This window comes from Trachypithecus francoisi, unplaced genomic scaffold (assembly GCF_009764315.1).
Source record: "Trachypithecus francoisi isolate TF-2019V2 unplaced genomic scaffold, Tfra_2.0 Lachesis_group2, whole genome shotgun sequence".
Lineage (NCBI taxonomy): Eukaryota > Metazoa > Chordata > Mammalia > Primates > Cercopithecidae > Trachypithecus > Trachypithecus francoisi.
The window spans coordinates 97332-120320 of record NW_022681465.1 but is presented as its reverse complement, the minus strand read 5'-3'; the positions used below and the strand labels follow the sequence as shown (position 1 = coordinate 120320).

At 51.3% G+C, this 22989-nt stretch overlaps 1 protein-coding gene across 1 annotated transcript in view; it reads right to left on the bottom strand.

The window, feature by feature from the left end:
• The window catches only part of PLEKHG4B (pleckstrin homology and RhoGEF domain containing G4B), an 87175-nt gene that overhangs the window by 17925 nt on the left and 46261 nt on the right, over positions 1-22989 (bottom strand). Inside the window, exons 4-13 of the mRNA XM_033178652.1 lie at positions 22071-22280; positions 21826-21949; positions 19760-19853; positions 12821-12907; positions 9419-9535; positions 8972-9070; positions 8169-8308; positions 7467-7605; positions 3207-3368; positions 1726-2486 (exon numbers count right to left, since the gene is read on the bottom strand). Coding sequence (XP_033034543.1) covers positions 1726-2486; positions 3207-3368; positions 7467-7605; positions 8169-8308; positions 8972-9070; positions 9419-9535; positions 12821-12907; positions 19760-19853; positions 21826-21949; positions 22071-22280 — 1933 coding nt within the window. The remainder of the gene's footprint in view (positions 1-1725; positions 2487-3206; positions 3369-7466; positions 7606-8168; positions 8309-8971; positions 9071-9418; positions 9536-12820; positions 12908-19759; positions 19854-21825; positions 21950-22070; positions 22281-22989) is intronic.

Genomic DNA, 22989 nt, shown 5'->3' with positions numbered 1-22989 from the left:
AATCCTCTTAAATAACTCGATCCTAATGATACCAATGGGAGCTGGAAGATTTTTTTCTACCATTATTTGTATTTACTTGTTTTTTAAGTTGGAAAAACTTAAAAGCAGCTAATGATGGGAAGCACAGCTGTGGGCAGACATGCTGCTGAACGCACATTCCATCCACAGCAGAGCTGCAGAACTTGTCCCCTTCACTCCTGCATCACAGATTTGACAGATTCTCACTGTTTCTGAGAACACAGCACCTCCTGGCCGGTCAGGAACTGGCCCTCACAGCACAGGCGGGAAGGCCGAGGCCCGATGTTGTGACCCACACAAAAACCTCCTCAGTAAATATCCAGAAACAAAATCAGAACGAGGATGGTCTTGACCAAATGGACAATGTACTCACTAGGCAGCAACAGCTGGAAATCACACAGGGGTGGGTGGGGGTCCCCCTCCTGTGTTCTGCTGCCTCCCAAACCTGAAACGCGGGCTCAGTGAAGACAGAATCGTCAGTGCAGCCACCTGCTGAGACTCAGGGACAGCGCTCGGCATTCCTCTTACGGATTCGGAAGGGCCAGCCTGTACTCAGGCCCAGCCGGCAGATATCCCCGGATCACTCACACCCATGGTGAAAACCAGAACCTCATGTTCTACCTGGAGTTTTACCCTTAACAAGGTAAAGACTGAGGTCTGGCAACCTAAAGGTGTGTTTCCGAAGAGTGTTCTGTGGCCTTGTCCGTTCAGATTAAACCTGTGATCAGGGCATGAGGAGGAAACCCCTTCTACGGAGCTTAAGGCAGAGGCCCCAACCCCCGGGGCCACCGACTGGTGCCCGTCTGTGGCCTATCAGGAACCAGGCCACCCAGCAGGAGGTGAGCGGCAGGCAGGGAGTTACCCGCTGAGGAGCTCCGCCTCCTGTCAGATCAGTGGCGGCATTAGTCTCGGAGGAGCACGGACGCTACTGCGCACGGGAGGGGTCTAGGTTTTGTGCTCCTTATGAGAATCTAATGCCTGATGAGCTGAAGTGGAGTAGTTTCATCCCAAAACCATCCCCCCAACCCCTGCGGTCTGTGGAAAAATTGTCTTCCATGAAACCTGTCCCTGGCGCCAAAAAGGTTGGAGATTGTTGGCCCAAGACGCAGAAGCCAACCAGATGACAACGCACCTCATGAAATTCTCCACCTCCAGCCCTCACGGCCAGTCCCACATGGGCAGAAGATGGAGGTTCAGACGGCGTCCGGCCTAGGCAGGGGCCGAGGGCGCCCACCCTTACCAGTGAGTGGATACATCCTTTGCAGGCTCGGCAAGTGAGAAGGGGCCTCTTCAGTGAGGCAATGGACGCACGGGTGCACCTTCTTACCCCTAACACTAGAGACTTTCTAAAACGTATTTTTAAGGTAACTCTTCTTGGTGTCGGGGGTTGATGTGCTGCCTGTAATTTTCTGTAAGTGGGCTGAAAATAACTAGAGTTGGTCACACGGTTACTTAACCATCAGAGTGAGTGTGTGTGGGTTAACACACGCCATCCAGGCAGTGTTCAGTGGACCCTTCTGAACATGGGGGCAGGTAACTCATACCTAGTTTAAAATTGTGTTTCTTCTCGGACCGGGCAGGTGGACCCAGAGGGATGTCTGTGGATTTACTTTCTACTTTGCAGAAGAGAGTTTAATGCCGAAATGGCTTTGGGTTTCTAGATCCCCAAGGGATGCTGGGACCAGAGGAGGGAGACGTCCACCTCACCTGCCCACCTGCCGCTTCCCGTCCTCCTCAGCAGGGTGGAGCCCCGAGGGAGAGGCCAGACTCTGGCTCCGAGTGACCGGGGGGCTCCTGGCCTGCGGCCGCAGCAGGAACTTCTTCTCTGTGGCCACAGTGCTGGTTACCTCGCCCTTGCTGAAGACACCGGTATGGCCTGGCTGGCAGGAGTCCCTGGGGCCACTGTCGGGCTGAGGTATCTCGAAACTTTGCATTTTCTTTACCATTTTCTTCTGGGGATGTTTCCTGGGGCGGCTGGCCGGGGTCTGGGTGGGCTCAGAGGAGCAGGCAGAGCTGGGGGACACTGGGTCCCACAGAGCACACAGCCCTGGGCCCAGGGGCTCCCCGTCCTGTCCACACAGAAGCGCTCGTCCAGGGAGGCCGGGTTCCCAGGCACCATCCTCAGTGTCTGTGCTGGGAACTGAGGCTGGCTTACGGGGCCTCCTCGTGGCCTCCTCAGCACACTCACGCTTTGGGGGGCTCTGGGCAAGGGGCGGTGAGCTGGGGCCTAGGGCGGCCTCAGAAAGGGCCTCTTCCAGATGGAGCCGGGTCTGAGGGCACTGCAGCCACAGGTCTTGCTGCGATGCCCACGGTCTCCCCAGGGTTTGAGGCTTCAGCACTGCCACACCTGCCCCGGGGAACGCCTCTGCAGCCACCGAGGTAGCCTCCTGGTGACAGCTCCTCAAACACTCAGCCACGGGTGAGGAGGGATAAGCCTCCGGGTCCAGGGGCCCCAGCCAGCTGCTCGCCTGTGGGACAAGGAGGGCTCTGCTCAGTGCAGTGGAGGAGGGGCCGACCCAGAGCCAGCTCAGGCACTGCTGTTCCCAGGTCAGCCTAGTCAGGGACCAGGGGACCAGACAGCAGAGGGAGAGGCAGCCCCGCCACCCAGTGGAGGCTGTGGCCGGGTTCCACCGAAGGGCAGGTGGGCTGTGTCTGACCCCACGGGGTCTGTTCTCCACGCCAGAGGGCACCATGGGGGATGTCCTAGGACCACTGAAGACACCGTGTAGACCAGTTATGCCACATCCTGTGAGCTGAGAGAGGCATGACGGGGCAGACGGCTCTACCCTGCTCTGGCCACCCCATGACCCCTTCAAATGCTGTCTTGACAGGTGAGCTCCTAATGGCGTGCAGTCCCGGGCGCGGGGGAGCTTGCAGGCGTGCAATCTGCTGCAGCACTTGTTTGGGGTTTTGGGCAGTCAGTGGAATTTTGTAACTGAGCCACTAAACACACAGAGAAATGTGTGTGTGAGTTTGGCTGGTCTGTTTGGTACAATATCGAATGCTTCACAGGTCAACTCAGAGCCTTCTCCAGAGAGCTGTGCGTGCAGTGGCCAGGGGCTCCATCGCAGGTGCCCGGCCTCTGTCCTAGAGCCTGGCCCACTCTCTCCAACTTGTGTGGGGAGGTGTAAATGCCCACAGCCTAAGGAGCCAGGATCCCTGGGACGCACACCCACTGGGTCTCTTACCATCTCGCACAACTCGGATGGGCGGGTCCACCTGGCCAGCTCTCCCTTCCTGTACTCAGCCTGGCTGACCACAGCGCTCAGGCCCCTTCTGAAATCCTGGACCATTTCCTCTGTATGATGCGGGTTCTCCTTCACCAGCTGCAGTCCTTTCTGGCAGGATTGCTGCACCCAAGGAACACATTATCAGTACAAGCCTGGCGCTTCCACGTTCGTGTCTCCAGGTGGGGGCTCGGTCTGCGTGTAGCCACCAACACCAAGGCTGGGACGGCCCACAGTGCTGCCTGCCGCTGCCTCCCGTTCTCAGGAGCAGGCACCAAAGGACCGAGGAATTTCTCTAGTTCTTTTCCAAACCGTGATTTGATCTACACAGGGGAAGAACATTTATACTTAAACACATGAAGGAGTCACACTCTAGGATTTAGCAGGACCCAGGGAGGGATGCGTCTTGGTCCTGTCCTGAGTACGCGCTGCACAGGGCTGACGGCCTGGCTGCGTAACCCCGTGAATGGGCACGACTGATGAGAGGTGGTCACAGGCCTCTGAGGCTCAAGCTCCAAGCTCTTTTCATTGTTTGGAAATGGACATTAAAATCACTGAACAATAGACCCAGGACTTTTCACTTTGAAACTGGTTAATATGGTAAACACATTCCAGAAATATGCTTCAGGCACGTGGCTGCTTGGCCCCTTGAGGCTGCCTGGGAAAGAAGGGGGAGCCCTTGGCTGGGCCCTGCTGGGCAGAGCGCCTGTGGCTACGCACCCTGGTGACAAGACCAAGGTTCTTATTTTGGAGGTGTTTACCGCTGGACTCAGTGGAAATGTCAGAGGTAAGCCCTTCATGTTGTCATTAAACAGCACCAGGGGCGACTGGGGGTCAGATGCCCAGAGGTGAGAGGCCTGTTGTGGAGAAGAGAACAGCTGGCTGGATTCATAACCATCAGAAAGGTACCCAATGACCCCAGACATGCAGCAGAGAAGAGACAGACCAGTGCATACGCTGTCTTTAAACAGAGCCAGAGTCAAGAAGAAAATCACAGCACCTTGATTCTTAGGAGCATGGGCGGAGCCTTGGAGCTGCCAGGTGAGGGGCAGGTGCGGCATCGGCAGAGCCGAGTGGGGGTGGCGCAGAGCCAGAGCCCAGCCTCCAACCTTGCAGAAAAATCAGCTGTCATTGGTTTCAAGATTTAAATACAAAAATTCAAGTCGTAAAGGTTCTATGATGAAATATACTAATAATTCTATAACCTTAGAGTAGAAAGGGTTGTTTAAAAGGTAAGCAAAGCTAGAGGACAAATGAAAAACTGGGAAAACAAGTGGAACATGAAGGATCCATATAACACAGAGAGAAGTGATGATCAACCCTAGAAAAACTGTCTAAAGCATGAACAAGTAATTCACTACAGAAATAAAAATAATAAATGTGTGAAGAGAATGTCCAGCTGGAGCATAGAAAATCTGAGGGCACACTGTTGAGGGGCTCCATTTCCCCGCGGGGTGGCCGGCAGGAGGCAGGTGCGGCTGGAGTGCCATGGCCCATGCATGGAAACCTCCACAGACCAATGGCCTGACCCCGGCCATCCGAGCCTAGCAAGGTATCCAGAGTCAACACCCACGGGCTGTGAAGGAAGCAGAGACACAGAGATGTTCAACATGGGGACGCTTCTAACAGCAGAGAGGGAGGAGCCCAGGACCATCAGTGTGAACACGGCTCGGGGACCCAGCTTGCAGCGCACGCCCACACACAGGGTGCTGAGGCCGCCACATGCATCATCCCGTGTGTGCAAATCTATGTTTCTAATTTTCCCACAGTGTGCACACACTTCTTAGGTTAAATATATAGACAGACGTGCACCTATACATAGCTTGACCACCTATCCGGTCACGTGTAGAGTTTCCGTGTGAAGACTGCAGACGAGATATGTGTCCTCTTGAGACACCACTAAAGCCCTGCCAGCATCTTCCAAGGTGTGTAACCCTCAGCACAGTGGGCAGAGAGCAGCCAGGGCACAAACCTGGAGGCCAGGAAGGAGGCGGGAGTGGCAGGGCCTCAGGAGAGCAGAGACGAAGTCCTAAGACTCCATGGGACGGCGTGAGGGAGTGTGGGAGGGAAGGAGCTGGGGCGCCCTGCTCCACAGGGCCTGGGGTCTGTTCCCTGGTTGGGGGGATCCAGGCAGTGCAGCAGGCGAACACTGAGCTGTGGCCAGGCACCCCCTTCAGGCAGGATTAGAGGAAAAGAATCAGATCACCAGGGAGAAAATGCTACAGATGCATGGGCCACAGGCTTCCTAACCAGGGAGGCCAGGAAAGCCTCTGGTGCCAGAACACACCCGCAGAAGCCACAGGCCGTGCACTCATCATGATTAGTACAGAGAGGGGATCATTCAGAAAACAAACAAGCCCATGGAGTTAAAAAGCAAGAGCAGAAACAAAAACTCAATCATCGAGGATAAAGCCGAGAAAGTCTACCTTACAAGGACAGCACACAGCTAGCAGTGGGGGAAACCTGAGGCAACAGGACAGAAAACTCCAGGACCAGATTGAAGTGTGGAGCTGTGGGAAACACAGGCACCACGAAGGATGAAGGACATGTTACAGGATTCCCAGAAGAGAGAGGCGCGGTGCAGACGCAGAGAGCACACCTGCCCTCAGCGCACCTGGGCGACCCTCAGATTCCAGAGCCCTGAGGACGACAGGAAAGTCTGCAGCTTCCAGCAAGAAGCAGGGCGCAGGCGGAAGGCTGGGAGTGGGATGGAGGCTAAGCTCAGGGGCAGGGCCTCTCAGCTGGCGAAGGGAAACTGAAGTGACTGCTGGCCGTGAAGGTGGAGTAGAGACACTTTTAGGTACCAGGGCCTCAAAAATGCTCATCCCAAGATCCCGTTCTCTGGGAAGTCCTGGAAGTTATTCTGCATAAAACACCAAAGTAAATGAAAAAAGAGGAAGGCGTGGGTACAGGAAATAGGAGAACCCACAGGACGGGGAAGAGTGGGGAGGGAGATGGGGGAGACCCCCAGGACAGAGGGCGCAGAGACAGCCCGGACTGGCTGGTGGCTGCAGCTCTGCCTGACTCCACTTGCCTGGTGTGGGGTTCCTGCTCCCACCCCAGGGCTTGGACCAGCTGGGCCCCTGGCCAATGCCTGGGAGCTGGGGTCAGTAGTGGGGAGGCCGGGAGCGAGCACACCGCCTCACATCCCTGCCACACGTCCTTGTCTGGAGGCTCCCGTGAGGGCGAGCGCATGGACCTGAAGGCCGGGGGAGCTCTGTCAGCAGACAGGAGGGCTGGGGATGCCTCCAGCCCCGCTGCACGCCTCTCCATGCTGCCGGCTTTCACCCGCATATTCATTGCAGTAACAGTTGTTGATAAAATAATAAGGATTGATATAAAAATGTGCAAGTTTTGAAGATTTTATATGCAACAAAACAGAAACGTTTCGTCTGAGTGTGTGCCCCTTAAACTGTCAGGCCCAGAGGAGCACCAGAGTGAGGCAGCAGCGCTGTCCGTGCCCCCGAGCTAAGCAGTCATTTTGCTGGCACCCCCCGAGCTAAGCAATCATTTTGCTGGCACCCCCCGAGCTAAGCAATCATTTCAGAGCCGCTGCTATATGGACCCCAGATTCCGCAGTGTGTCCACCAAGGGCCATCAGTAACCCCAGCCACACTGCACACTGGACACCACAACTCACACCCTGTCGTCCAGCAGCGCGTGGCCAACCCACCAATGCCATTTCTGTGACCCAGAGAATCATGAAAAGCCACTTCTGTCGTCACCCCTCCTGATTCGTCCTCTTCTCTTTAAAACCTGGAGCCTCTCCCTGGCTTCCAGAGCCACTTCCCGAGGTCACCTGGAGGCTGTTTCCAGGCTGCCGTCCTCAGCCTTGGCCCAGACCCTCTCTACCTGTGCCGGTTTCACCTCGGCTTCTCGGCCACCGTGTGCACACGCACATGGAGAAAGCATCCGGAGGATGATACACCCAGCGATTCACGCCGGTCGCATCAGAAGACACAGTGTGAAATGATTTTTCTCCTTGGCCTCCTCTGGATTAAACAAGTATTTTTCTCCACTGATCCAGTGTCTCTCATGTAAAAAATAAAATTTATTTCTTTTTACACAAGCAGCAAGGCATGCCCTATCCTGACATAATTTCATTCCAAATGGAAATCAGGTCAAGGCCCTAAATACACTGTGTGAAGGTGAGAGGGTCGCCTTGGCCAGCCTGGCCTGGAGGGGATGCTGACCAGGCCGCCTTCTTCCTGCAGCTCTGACCTGGTCATTCCTGTCCTGGAGTGATGCCAGCTCCCGGAGGCGCTCCAGCTGCTGGAGACGATTGTTCGAGGCAAGGACCAGCCTGTGCACCTCCTCATCCACTCGGTCGTACAGGCTGGTGGCAGCCTCCAGGGTGTCCCTGTGGAAAAGAAGGCAGTCCTCAGGCTCCCAGGCGGCCCCTGGAGGAATCTGCTCTTGGTGACAACCCCATGTAAAAACCCTGCTCCTTCCGTTCCCTCATGCCAGAAGGCAACGGGAGCCCCAGGAGGAGGCCCACAGCCCAGGTGGGACACAGACGTGCTGCACGCGTTCTGCCAACATCCTGGCCAGCCTGGGATGCAGGCGCCTGGAGGGGACCCATGCTGGGCAGCCTAGGCTGGACTGGCTGTGTGCAGCTGAGATACGCGGGGACTGCTGGGGGTGGGCACAGCTCCCCAGGCAGCACGGGTGAAGAATGAGCTCATTCTGGCGCACTCTGGCCACCTCCCACCGAGCATCCCCAGAAGCCGGCTCCTTGGTCTTTGGAGCCTGTAAATGTGGAAAAGCTCGGACCCAGGCAAAGCGTGGCTGTCAGAACGGAGGTCTGGACCCAGCACAGAGAGGGCTCTCCTGGGAGCAGAGCGCCACGCCTCCTGGCTGCAAACTCCCCTGAGCAGTCCCCTTGATGGGCCAGGGCCCAGCGTGGCCCCTGTGAGCGCTCACCGGCCATCTTCTGTGCTGAGTTCTTCTCTCCTCAGCCGTGCCAGGACGGTGCCCCCCTCCAGCCTGAGGGACACGAGCAGTGGGTTTTCCAGGACAAGCTTCATCATCGTCTCGTGCTGGTCAATTAACTCGGCAACTTCCTGCATGGGGTGGGGAGGAATACGCCTTTAACCCCCTCCTCCAAGGGGCAGGTCCTCCCAAGTGTAACAGCGGCAGGAATGTGGAGTGTGACCCACGTTCCTGTTTCCGTAAATCAAGCTGCAGGCCTGGTGGCATGACCGTGCCCACTCCTGAAGCTGATGGTCCAGACTGTCCCAGGGAGGGTGGGCCCCAGGGTAAGACCCCTGGGAGGGAGAAGAAGGGGGCTCAAAGCTCAACTGTAGGAGGTGAACCTGCCATTTAGACCAGGGACAGACATGCAGGCCTCACCCACAGACCCTGGGCCCCTCGGCCTGGCAGCTGGGCTGTCAAGAGCCCTGTGGTCAGCCCGCCTCTGTCTTGTTGGAGTGACTCATTCCTGGCAGCCGCTGCCGCTCACGCCACTGCACATCGTCAAGTGCAGTGACACGGTTTTCCTTCTGGGTACGGTGGAACGTTTTTGGTGACAAAGGGGAGGAAATGGCCTTTTGTGAATTGAGAGGGAACTTAAGAGTTCAAGCCTAAACAGGATATTGAAAAAGGATTTGAAAATCTCTGCTACATATAACGGTTAACCAAATATTTATTTTCATGTTTGGCTAAACCTTTATGCCCCCACCTACCTGTCACATGAAGTGAACTTACCTGCCAGTGTGAGGACTTACCTGGGCTGTACCGGGGGTTCTGTGGATGTTCAGGGAGCAGAATGAATTCTGTAGGAAAATGATGGCTTCTTCGCAGTTTCCAGCGAAGTGTTCCAGCCTCTGTTGTGAGTTCAGAGGGAGGAGATTGTAAGGACACAGTCTGTTAGATGCTAAAGTAAGCAGCTGTGAGTTCCAGTTCCTGAATTTAAACCGATCTCGGGTTGGGAAGCTTCCATGGGTGAAGGTCCCTGAGATCTACAGACACTTCCGGGGCAGCAGTGCCCTTCCCACCCAGGCTTGGCATCTCAGATGCACCACGGCAAGGTTGTGGAGACACCAAGATCTGAATGGTGACTGTAATAAGCATGAGATCAGGGATGGTGATGTCTTTTCAAACTTGAGTAAAAACATCCACATGAGACAAAGTCCCCAGACACTGGCATGTGCAGCAGCTGGGGCTGAACCCACCTGACGGAAGCAGATCCAGTCACCATGGCTGTAGGGAAAGGAGCCATCGAGGTCTGTGGTCAGCTGGCAGCTGTCAACAAATTTGTGCAGGGCCTTCAGGGAGCTCACGACCTCACACTGCCAAGAAGAGGCACTCGTTGGTCATGGCTCCAGATGCATCTCTTGGGGGAAAACCCTGTAAATGGCTCATTCCTGGGTTCGGAGGACGGAGAGGCTGGCTCAGGGAGCATCGCCCCTGCTTTGCTGGAGGCACTGATAACAGCACCTGTCTGGGTGCAGTAATGAAAGTGAGAAGACGGGAAAGCAGGAAGCAAAGAGAAATGAAGGAAAGGCCCTGGTGAAGAAAAATCAAAAAAAAAAAAGGGAGAAAGAAGAGGAAGGAAAAGGGAAAGAATGAGTCAAAGCTGTTCTCCTGGTGTGGCAGAGGTGGCCCTTCTCAGGTAAAACCCACAAACTCTGGACAAAATATAAGGAGAGTTTCCTGAAAGCCCCAGCAGCTGAGACAAGTCAGGCTTATTATGGGGGCACCTAACGCTTGCATGCGGGGCCAGCAGGGGCGAGTTCCCGCTGTGCTCCATCCTCAGGGCTGCTGCCAGCAGGGAGTGGCTGAGCTCCAACAGAAAACAGGCATCCTTTTGACAGCAGGTGGCTTTGTAAAACAAAAAAAAAGAAAAAGAAAAGAAAGGAAAGGAAAGGGGCTGGGCATGGTGGCTCACGCCTGTAATCCCAGCACTCTGGGGGGCTGAGGCGGGTGGATAACAAGGTCAGGAGATTGAGAATATCCTGGCCAACTTGGTGAAACCCCATCTCTACTAAAAATGTGAAAATTAGCTGGGCATGGTGGCGTGCGCCTGTGGTCCCAGCTACTCGGGAGGCTGAGGCAGGAGAATCGCTTGAATCCAGGAGGTGGAGGTTGTGGTGAGCCAAGATCATGCCACTGCACTCCAGCCTGGCAACACAGAACAAGACTTCGTCGCAAAAAAAAAAAAAAAAAAAAAAAGGAAAATAGAGGGGCATCTGGCCAGTGTGGAGGCTCACACCTGTGATCCCAGCACTTTGAGAGGCCAAGACAGGCGGATCACTTGAGCCCAAGAGTTCAAGACAGGACTGTGCAATAGGACAAAACTCCCATCTCTACAAAACAAACTACAAAAATTAGCAGAGTGTGCTAGTGCACACCTGTAGACCCAGCTACTCAGGAGGCTGAGGTGCAAGGATCAAGGCTTGCACCTGGGGAGGTCAAGGCTGCAAGCAGCTGTGATCACACCACTACAATTCAGTCTCAGCAATGGAGCTCGATTTTATTTAAAAACATAAATAAAATATAAAAACAATAAGCAAATGGGCATCTTTCTGGCCGGAAGAAAGAAGAAACAGAGGATGGGGTGGCCACACCACTGGAGAGTGAAAGTAGATTCCCAGAAGGGAGCAGCTGTGGAAGACGCCCCGTGGTGTGTGTGTAAACTCTGCCCCAGTCTCTGGCCGACCCTGAACTGTGCATGCATGGGGAGGACTCAGAGAATTAAACTGAACCCACTGTGGGAGACACAGAGCTTCTGGTTTGAGTCTAACCACGCTACGTGCACACCAGAATAACACTGTGAGTCTATTACAGAACCCAGTCTCCCCAACAGAATATTTACAATGTCCGGAATTATGTGACACATCAAGAATCAGAAACATAGGATCTATTCTCCAGGGAAAGACAATCAGCAGAGGCCAACCCAGAGATGACCCAGAGGCTGGAATTATTAGACAAGGATTTCAAAGCAGCCATTAAAACCGTGCTCAATGAGGTAAAGGAAAAATGCCTGCAATTTATGAAAGGAGAGGACAACTCAGGAAAGATGTAGAAAATATATTTTAAAATCCACTGGAAATCTTACAGCTGAAAAATACAATATTTGAACTAAAACATTCACTGGGTGAATGTATTAGTCTGTTTTCACACTGCTATAAAGATACTACCTGAGACTGGGTAATTTATAAAGGAAAGAGGTTTAATTGACTCACAATTCTGCATGGCTGGGGAGGCCTTAGGAAACTTACAATCATGGCAGAAGGCAAAGGAGAAGCAAGACACGTCTTCCATGGCACAGGTGACACAGACAGAGTAAGGAAGGGCCACACTTTAAAACCATCAGCTCTCATGAGAAATCCCTCACTATCAGAACAGCATCTGCCTCCATGATCCAGTCACCTCCCAGCAAGTCCTCCCTCCACACGTGGGTATTAAAATTTGACAGGAGGTTTGGGTGAGGACACAAGAGCCAAGCCACATTAGTGAGTTTAACAGCTGAAGAGATGACAGAGTAAGGAACCAGTGACCCTAAGGACAGGATCGATAGAACAACCTGATCTGAAGACTAGAGAGGAAAAAAGTTAAAAAAGACAGATTCTTAGAGATCTGTGGGACAATATTAGTATATGCAATTGAAGTACTGGAAAGAGAGAAGAGAGAGAATAAAGCAGGAAAAAAGTTTTTAAGAACTAGGCCAGGTACTGTGGCTCATGCCTACAATCCCAGAGCTTTGGGAGGCCAAGGTGGGAGGACTGCTTAAGGCCAGGACTTAGAGACCAGCCTGGGCAACATAGCAAGACCCTGTCTCTTAAAAAAGAAAGTAGCTTGATGTGAGGGTGCACACCTTCAGTCCCAGTTACTCAGGAGGCTGAGGTGGGAGAATCACTTGAGCCCAGAAGTTGGAGATTACAGTAAGCTCTGATTGCACAACCACACTCCAGCCTGGGTGACAGAGCTAGATGCTGTCTCAGGAAGGGAAGAAAAAAAAAAAAAGAAAGAAAGAATGGCTAAAAAGGTCCTAAATGTGGTGATAGACATGAATTCACAAATTTAAGAGTTCAAGCCGAAACAGGATAATGAAGAAAGCCAAGCCCACTCGCATCGCAGTCAATTTGCTGAAAAGAAAGGAGGTACCTTGGAAATAGCCGAAGGAAAATTAACACACTTCATAGAGATGAACAGTGATCTGAGTTATGACGAACTTTTCTTCTAAAATTATGGAGGCCAGAAGGCAACAGAGCAGGATCTTTAAAGTGCTGAGGGGAAAAGCAAAACTCCTCTCAAACCAGAATTCCAGATGTAACAAAAATATCCTTGCAGAATGAGGCCAAATGAAGATGTTTTCAGATAAAAGAGAATGATACAAAGAAAGAGAAGGAAAGAAAACATATGAGGTGGAAAAGAAGGGTCACACTCTTAAGTTTTTTGTGGCATACTCTGCAGGGCTCCTGCGAGAACTTAGGGGGTAGGAAGCAGGTTTCCAGGCTCCCACATGGATGCAATTAGAACTTATCTAAATTCTTTCATGTGTTTAATCTCATCTAGGTGCCTTAATGCTTAATTTTGTCTATCACTCCGGATCCCACAGTCTAAACCATTACCTGAATTATTGCATCCTTGTCAGGCCTAAATGCAGATTCTTTATCTATCAACAGCAAGATACTATGAATTATAGGAGATGTGTTGTTCTGAAATAAATAAGAAATAAATATTACTGATTAGCTTTCTAATTTTTAACTTCATTAATAGAATTGCCCAACTTTGATTGGTACTACTTCTGTCATAGTTTCCCAGAGTACTCACAGTGCATAAAACATAGTGGACTTTGCCCTGAATTGTAAATTATTTGCCCTTATGAATTTTAATGTAATCAGGTTTATTGAGGTATAATTTACATACAATAAAATTCACCCTTTTCAGTGACTAGTTCTGTAAGTTTTGACAAAAGCATAGTCATGTAATCATCACCACCATCAAGACAAAGAACTGTTAAGCAACCCCAAAATTCTCTTGTGCCTCTTTGTAGTCAAGCCCTCCCCTATGCCCAGCCCCTGGCAACCGCTGATCTGCTTTCGACTCCACCGACTTGCCTTTTCTAGACATAAACAGACTAAGGCAGGAGTGGCCTCTCTCACTTAGCGCTGTGCATTAGGAACTCGTCCCTGTGTGGAGACTAAGGGTTTGTTCCTCTGTTTTGCCAAGCAGTATTCCACGGTATGCCTCACCACAATTTGTTCATCCATTCACCAGCTGAAGGATAACTGGGTTGTTTCCAGTTTTTGGCAATCATGGGTAAAGTCACTATAAATATTGTGTGAACACAAGTTTTCATTTATCTTCGATAAATATCTAGGAGTGGGATTTCTGGCTCATGTGATAAGTACGTGTTTTCCAGAGTGGCTGTACCATTTTGCATTTCCATCAGCAGTACCAAGCATTTGTTATTGTCAAGCTTTGTTGCTGTTTTTGTGTGTTTCATTTTGGTTTTCAGTTGCATTTCCCCAGTGATTAATGATGTTGGGCAAATTTTCATGTGCTTATTTGCCATCTGTGTATCATCTTCAGTGAAGAGTACTCAAATCCTTTCCCATATTTTATTGGGTTTTTTTTCTTATTACTGAGTTTTGAGACTGTATATATTCTATATACAAGTCCTTTATCAGATGTGTGTATATTTTCAATTGTTTCATTGTGGTGAAACATTATTATCATCATTTTTCAGTGTACAGTTCAGTAGTCTTAGATACATTCATAATGTCGTGCAACCACCACCTCCATTTGTCTCCATAACTCTTTTCATCTTGTAAAACCAAAACCCTGCACCCGTTAAAAAAAAACTGTTCATTATCCCCTGCCCCTGGCACCAGGCAACCACCATTTTACTTTCTGTCTCTGGGATCTGGGCTACTCTGAGTACTCTTAGAAGTGGAATGTTTGTCTTTTTGTGATTGGCTTATTTCACTCAACATGTCCTCAAGATTCATACATGCTGTGGCATATGTCAGAATTTCCTTCCTTTTTAAGGCTGGATAATATTCCGTTGTAAGGATAGGCCACATTTTGCTTATATATTCATCCGTTTATGGGTACTAAGGTTGCTTCTGTGTTTTAGCTGTTATGAATAATGCTGCTATGAACATAGCTGTATAAATATCTCTTTGAAACTCTGCTTTCAATTTCTTGGGTATATACCCAGACACAGTATTGCTGGATCATATGGTAATCCTATGTTTACCTTTTTGAGGAATTGCCAAATTGTTTTCCACAATGAGTCACTATTTACTGTTCCCACCAACAGTGCGCAAGCGTTCCAATTTCTCCGTATCTTTGCCAACACTTGTTGTTTTTTTACAATAGCCACCCTAACGCATGGGGAAGTGGTATTTAATTGAGGTTTTGATTTGAATTTCTCTAATCTTTAATGACATTGAGCATCTTTTAATGTGCTCATTAGCCATGTATATATCTTCTTTGGAGAAATGTCTATCCAAGTCTTTTGCTCATTTTTGAATTGGGCAATTTGGTTTTTGTTGTTGTTGAATTTTAGGAGTTCTCTCTCTCTCTCTATATATATTTTTTGAGACAGAGTCTTGTTCTGTCACCCAGGCTGGAGCGCAGTGGCCGGATCTCAGCTCACTGCAAGCTCCGCCTCCCAGGTTCATGCCATTCTCCTGCCTCAGCCTCCCGAGTAGCTGGGACTACAGGCGCCCGCCACCTTGCCCGGCTAGTTTTTTTTTGTATTTTTTAATAGAGACGGGGTTTCACCGTGTTAGCCAGGGTGGTCTTGATCTCCTGACCTCGTGATCCGCCCGTCTCGGCCTCCCAAAGTGCTCGGATTACAGGCTTGAGCCACCGCACCCGGCCAATTCTCTTGCATGTGAATATCTAGTTTTTAAGCACCATTTGTTAAAAAAGATGGTCTTTTCTCCTTGAATGGTCTTGGTACCCTTTTCAAAAATCATTTATGTATATGACTGTTAGTTTCATGGCTTTCTATTCTATTTGATTGTTCTATATGTCTGTTTTTATGCCAGTGCCATACTTTTTTGATTACTGTTGCTTTTTAGTAAGTTTTGAAATCAGGAACTGTGAGTCCTCCAGCTTTGTTTTTATTTTTTATAATTGTTTTGGCTAGTTGGAGTCTTTTGAGATTCCCTATGAATTTCAGGATAGGTTTTCCTATTTTGGCAAAAAATGTCAGTGGAATTTTGATAGGGATTGCACTGTATCCATACATCACTTTGTGTAGTATTGATATTTCAATACAATATTGTCTTCCAATCTTTGAACATGAGATATCTTTCTATTTACATCTTCTTTAATTTCTTTCAGCTGTCTTATAGTTTTCAGTGAAAAAGTCTTTCACTTCTTTGGTTAATTCTTTTTGATTACTTTATTCTTTTTGATGCTATTGTAAATGAACTGTTTTCTTAATTTCCTTTTCAGATTGCTCACTGTTAAGTGTATAGAAGTGTGACTGATTTTTGTGTGTTGACCTTGTATCCTGCTACTTTGCTGAATTAACTTATTTGTGTGTGTGTGTGTGTAACTGTTAGGATTTTCTGCATACAAGATCACATCATCTGGGAATAGATATAATTTTACTTCTTCCTTTCCAGTTTGAATGCCTCTTCCCCCCCACCCCTTTTTCTTGTCCAATTGCACTAGCTAGAACTTCCAGCAACATGTTGAAAAGAAGTGTGCATTATTGCCTTGTTCCTGATTTTAGATGAGAAGATTTCAGTTTTTTGCCATTGAGTATATTTCCTGTAGATTTTTCATATGACCTTTATTATGCTGAGGTAATTTCCTTCTATTTCTAGTTTATTGAGTGCTTTCATCATGAAAGATGTTAAATGTCAAATACTTTTTTTCTGGCATCAATTGAGATGATCATGTGTTTTTCCCCCTTCATTCTGTTTGTGTGGTATATTACACTGATCAGTTTTCATGTGTTGAACCATCCTTGCATTCCAGGAACAAATTGTACTTGGTCAGGGTGTATAATCCTTTCAACCTGCTACTGAATTTGATTTGCTATCATTTTGTTGATGATTTTTTTTTTTTTTTTTTTTTTTGAGACGGAGTCTCGCTCTGTCGCCCAGGCTGGAGTGCTGTGGCCGGATCTCAGCTCACTGCAAGCTCCGCCTCCCGGTTTACGCCATTCTCCTGCCTCAGCCTCCCGAGTAGCTGGGACTACAGGCGCCCGCCACCTCGCCCGGCTAGCTTTTTGTATTTTTTAGTAGAGACGGGGTTTCACCGTGTTAGCCAGGATGGTCTCGAACTCCTGACCTCGTGATTCGCCCGCCTCGGCCTCCCAAAGTGCTGGGATGACAGGCTTGAGCCACCGCGCCCGGCCTTTGTTGATGATTTTTGCATCAACCTTCATAAGGGATATTGCTCTGCAGTTTTCTTTACTTTTAGTGTCTTTGGTTGGCTTTAGTATCAGGGTTATGCTGGCATCATAGAATTACTTAGGACGTATTTCCTACGTGAATTTCTTTTGAAAAAGTCAATAAGGAACTTACGTGCTTGTAAAATATTTTATGGAAACTGAGTTTTGGCACTTCACACTGTGTCTACCTTGTGTTAGAGAAGCTAACTGAGCTTTAGAGCAATGCACTGTGAACCTTTTTTGGTGAACGCTAATAATAAGCATATATATTCTTTTTTCCACCCTGATGTCACTACCTTAGGTTTGCTCAGCAGGTATGGGTTCTTCCAGATTCCTCTCGTGCCCAGGTAACCACTGGGTCAGCTTTGTTTCCTCCCCTAGAATCTGTTCCTTGACTGCCATTTCTGTTTTTTTTTTTTTTTTTTTTTTTTTTTGAGACGGAGTCTCGCTCTGTCGCCCAGGCTGGAGTGCAGTGGCCGGATCTCAGCTCACTGCAAACTCCGCCTCCCGGGTTCACGCCATTCTCCTGCCTCAGCCTCCCGAGTAGCTGGGACTACAGGCACCACCACCTCGCCCGGCTAGTTTTTTGTATTTTTAGTAGAGACGGGGTTTCACCGTGTTAGCCAGGATGGTCTCGATCTCCTGACCTCGTGATCTGCCCGCCTCGGCCTCCCAAAGTGCTGGGATGACAGGCTTGAGCCACCGCGCCCGGCCAACTGCCATTTCTTTGTCTAGGTGAAGCAAAGACCACTGCCCAGGTGCCCAACCAGAGACAGCTCATGCTCATGCTGTGGTGCAGGAGGGCCTCATGTTCCTTTCTTGGAGGCCTTGAGAATTCTCAGGACCTCTCTGATCAATGTCTTCCTGGCCCTGGGCCTCCCCGAGGCTTTCCTGACAGTATTTGTGCACTGGGGACCCCTGTCTAGCCTAGCTGGTGCAACCCAACTTGTGGCACTTCCTGTCTGGACCTCGGCCTGTGCTCTCTCCTCCCAGTGACCCCTTCCTGACCTCGGGGAGTCACCTCAGCCCCTTGCCCAGCCCAAGGTCCCTGTCACTTGCTCCCAGGCCAGCCAATTTCTGCTGGCCCAGCCACACTGCCAGGCAGTTCTGGAGGATGCCACTGCAGGGCCCAACCTGAGTGGATCCCACTCTGTAAAGGGGGTCATGACTGAGGCTGTCTCCTCCAAGTCTCAGGTAGGACACTGAGATTTTCTAAGAAGAGCCACGTACTGTGAAAGTAAGAAGAAACCACAGGCAGGACTGACAGTAAAGAGGGAGACAAGAGGCAGGTTCACTCTAAGGTGAGGGGAGGCAGGCTCCATGCAAGAGGGGAAGTGTAGGGGAGAGAAGTGGTGGCAGCAGGGTGGAGAAGAAGAGGGAAGACTGTGGCGGGGGGGGATAAGAAGGAGGACTGCAGGGTTAGAGAAGAGGAGGAAGGACCGCAGGGTGGGGGGAGGGGATGGGGGGCCACAGGGTCAGGGGAGAGAAGGGAGGACTGTGGGGGAGGAGAGGAGGGGGAGATGAGGGAGGACTCAAGAGTTAGGGAAAAGGAAGGAGGACCGTAGGGTGGGGGAAGAGGAGGGAGGACTATGGGGGAGGACAGGAGGGAGGACTGCAGGAGAAAGAGGAGGGAGGACTTTAGGTTAGGGAAGAGGAGGGAGGTCCACAGTGGAGACAGGAGGGAGGACTGTGGGGGGGGAGGAGAGAGGATCACAGGGGTGAATAGAAGGGAGGGCTGTAGGGTTAGGGAAGAGGAGGGAGACTATGGTGGGGAGAGGAGGGAGGACCACGGGGGGAGGACGAAGGGTCACAGGGTGTGGGAGAGGAAGGAGGGCTGCAGGGTGGGAGAAGAGGAGGAATGACTGTGGGGGTGGAGAGGAGGGAGGACTGTGGAGGGGGGAGGAAAGGAGTACCATGGGAAGGAAGATGAGGGAGGGCTGCAGAATGGGGGAGAGGAGGGAGGCCCACAGGTTGGGAGAGAGGAGGGAGGAGTGCCAGTGGAGAGAAGAGGGAGGCCCATGGAGGGGGACAGGAAGGAGGACTCCACGGTGGGGTGAGTTCTGGCAGCACTGTCCCTGACTGATGTCTTTCCTGGCACAACCTGCCACCTGGTGTCCCTAAACTTGAGTTTCCTCAGTGAATACAGGAGCCGCTGCCTCCATCTTCAGCAGGGACAGCAAGGGCGTAATGGGTTTAGCTTCGTGGAGTGCAGGTGGGGCATGGGAGGGGGCACCCTGGGTTCTGTCCCCATCCCCTCCCTGTCCCTGTCCCTGGATCCCCCATCCCTGGTCTCTCCCCGTCTCTGGGCTCCCATCTGCTCCTGCTCAGGCAGCGGCATCTTCCCATCCACAGTGCTTCCCATCTCCTCTGGATGTTGCTTATGGTTCAATGCAGGGCCCTTAGGCCATGCACAGTGGCTCATGCCTGCGATCCCAGCACTCTGGGAGGCTGAGGTGGGTGGATCACTTGAGTCCAGGAATTCAAGACCAGCCTGGGCAACGTGGCAAAACCCCATCTCTAGTAAACATATAAAAAATTAGCTGGGCATGGTGGCACACGCCTGTGGTCCTAGCTACTCTGGAGGCTGAGGCAGGAGCATGGCTTGAGCCTGGGAGTTTGAGGCTATAGGGTCCTGTAGCAATGGCACTGACCCTGTCTGGGGCTGCCAGGTTCGTCCCCACCCTGGTTCATCCTTGCAGTGAGCCATGGCTGCCCCTGCCTCCTCTGTCCTTTGTCTGAAGGGCAATGCTGTGCCCTGCATCCTGACGGAGGGGCATAGCAGGGGCAGCCATACTGGGCAGGGATGGGGCTGTGCTGTCCTCCTAGGACAGGAGCCCACCACCTGGGCCTGGCTGGCTTTGCTTTTTAGGTTTGCAGTTGCCCCCAGCATGGAGCTTCCCCAAGTCCCCAGTGGATGAGCCAAGCCCACCTTCCCCAGTGTTGTCTGTGTCTGGCCCCGGAGAGCAAGAGCTGGACTCATCGGGAAGACCCCAAGAAGGAGGGGGCTCTGCACAGGGGTCCCCATCTCGAATCTTCACACTAAGCCTGTGGACTGGCTACTCCAGAACCACGATGTGGGCGGCCCCAGCGGCACACGGCCCTGAGATGCTCTGCACACCCAAGGGACGCGACAACCCTGCCGTACCTGCAATCCCGCGAGGGCCTGGGAGACGGCAGGGGCGGCTGGACTCCTGCGTGCGTCCACCAGGACGACCAGCCCCAGGTCCCGGACCTCCTTCCTGGGGAGAGAAAGACAGCTGCTCTTAACCACCGAAGGTGAAATCTCTTACAAAAACGAGTTTCTCCACCTCTGAGACTAGTTATTACTGGTTTCCTTTCAGCTCTAGAAGTTAGGGGTTCTCTATACACATCAGCCTTCCACTTCCTGAAGGTGCAGGCCCATTGGCTGGAGGCACCACCGTTGTTCCTCTTGCTAACCCGCTAGTGACGTCAGACAGTGTCTCGGCACGTGGGGCTGGGGCTACTTTCCCCTAAACACCCACGCATGCTCCTGGATGGACGAAGTGGGCCCTGCTCCATCAAGAGGGCAAGGACTTCAGGGCCTTCCTGCCCTCGTGTATTTGTTTGGGCTTTAACGTAAGCACAGAAGGTGATTCTGATGATTCTGATGGGATGTGGATGGCCTGTTTCCAAGACGGAAGCTTGAGATCAGTCATGAGGGTCTTTACTATCCAGAGCCAAGCTAAGACTGTTAGAACATCTTTTAAAACTAAAAATACCATCACATGGTTTTGAAAACTCCAACTTAAAAGATTTGTCTCCATGATTGTGACTGGAAACTTCAGCTCAAAATTTAATAGGAGAAAATAGTAGGTTGGGTGAGTTGATATATTCATTTTACAAAATTTTAGGGTTCGGCTGGTCTGAAGGTAGTGAGTTATCTCATTTGATTGCTCATGCACAGTTACAGATCAAACACCTTGTTCTACTCTTCCCGCCTTCTCACTACCACACTTGACTAGTCTTAAAAAATACATAGCCTGGGCCGGGCACAGTGACTCATGCCTGTAATCCCAGCACTTTGGGAGGCCGAGGCAAGTGGATCACCAGGTCAGGAGATCGAGACCATCCTGGCTAACAGGGTGAAACCCCGTATCTACTAAAAATACAAAAAATTGCTGGGCGCGGTGGCTCAAGCCTGTAATCCCAGCACTTTGGGAGGCCGAGATGGGCGGATCACAAGGTCAGGAGATCGAGACCATCCTGGCTAACCCGGTGAAACCCCGTCTCTACTAAAAAAAAATATAAAAAACTAGCCGGGTGAGGTGGCGGCGCCTGTAGTCCCAGCTACTCGGGAGGCTGAGGCAGGAGAATGGCGTAAACCTGGGAGGCGGAGCTTGCAGTGAGCTGAGATCCGGCCACTGCACTCCAGCCTGGGTGACAGAGCGAGACTCCGTCTCAAAAAAAAAAAAAAAAATACAAAAAATTAGCTGGACATGGTGACGGGCACCTGTAGTCCCAGCTACTCGGGAGGGTGAGGCAGAAGAATGGCGTGAACCCGGGAGGTGGAGCTTACGGTGAGCCGAGATTGCGCCACCGCACTCCAGCCTGGGCGACACAGCAAGACTCCATCTCAAAAAAAAAAAAAAAATCTATATATATAGCCTGGCGCTGTGGCTACCTGGGAGGCTGAGGCGGGAGGAGGATCGCTTTAGCCCAGGAGGTTGAGGCTACAGTGAGCTGTGATTGCACCACTGTGCTCCAGCCTGGGCGACAGCAAGACCCTGTCTCAAAAAAAAAAAAAAAAAAAATTGTGTGTGTGTGTGTTCTCTGAGAAACTTCTTCAGCTCTAATTCCAGGATTAACTCCCATTCTAATTAAGCTGTGTGTCTGGACACTGATCTTACAGCACTCATGTAGCCAAGGACACAAGAGAACCCTGACTCAAAGCCGGCAGAAGCTGCACATCACACGGATGGCTGAGTCCTGGTCAAGAGTGAGTGTGCCCCGCCCACCCTGTAGCCAGGTGTGTTTAATTTTGGGTGTCACTGGGAAGGATGTGTACAGAAGACAAGAAGTGGTGTGTAGAAATCAAGGCTGGAAGCACGTGGGTGCTGTTTTGAAAGATGAGGTTAGGAGAGGCAGAGTCTGGTCGTGGAAGCTGGCATCTCCCCGTGCCCCCCACTTTGCCACACACATGCAGCTGGGGTCCCATGGGTCTGCAGGGTGGGGTCTGGCCCCTCATCCCACCTGGGGATGCTATGGAAGTACAGCAGCAGTCGGGTCAGCTTGGCGCAGGACGAGTGTTCCCTGGTCCAGAGCGGGCTCCTGGTGCGGACCTGCACCACCGCTCTGCCCTGACGGTCTCGGGTCCCTGTGGAGACAGAGACAGGGCAGCTGCCAAGGGTTTCACTCCTATGAAGTGGTGAGCTGGGTCTGTGCTGTTGGCTTAGATATGAGATCTGCCCTGACAGAAGAGCCTGCTGTGTGCTCACCTGGGAGGGTGATGACCCCAGACTGCAGCAGCTCCTGGTTGACGTCCAGCACCCGCTTGGGCACCTGGCTGGGGAAGTCCCCTGTGCCTGGCGGCCACCCTTCTCGCTCAGGGCGTGGCTGCTGAGCAGGCGCATCGGAAAGCCCGCTGGGGTTGTGGCAATGGAGGCTGCCGCCGTCTATGCTGACACAGGCTGAGGACGCAAGAACGTCTGGACAAATGAAAGAGACCGTGTCAAAGATGAAGGTCTTCCTGCGTGTTGAAAGCAGCTGCTCTGCTCAGCTTGCTACACACCACGGGACAGAAACATGCATGAAAATAGGCGGTTCCATGAGAACTTGTCCCAGTTCACGTGGGAAGTGAAAGCGTGTTCCACTGCACAGGGCACGCGACATCATCACAGACACGCGGCGTCATCACGGAGACGGATTCTCCAGCTCACAGACACGCTCCCTACCTGCAGACCCCCCAGGAAGAACGGGTCATCTCATCCCTACTCATCTGCTCAAAGTGCAGTGTGTGTGACTGCATGTGGTGTGTGATTGCATGTGCGTGCGTAGTATGTGTAACTCTGGCACGTATGATTGTGTGAGGCATGTGACTGGTGTGTTACTGTGTGTGGTATGTGGAACTGTGTGTGACTGTGTCAATCTGGAGAGTGTGATCATGAGAGGCATGTGACCATGTGTGCATGTATCGTGTGAGGCACGTGACTGCGTGTGATGTGTGATTGCGTGTGTGTGCATGGTATGTGTAACTCTGGCACGTGTGATTGTGTGAGGCATGTGACTGTGTGGTGTGTTACTGTTTGTGTGTGGTATGTGGAACTCCGGTGTGTGACTGTGTGTCAATCTTGGAGTGTGTGATCATGCGAGGCATGTGACTGTGGTGTGACTGTGTGTCCGTGTATTGTGTGAGGC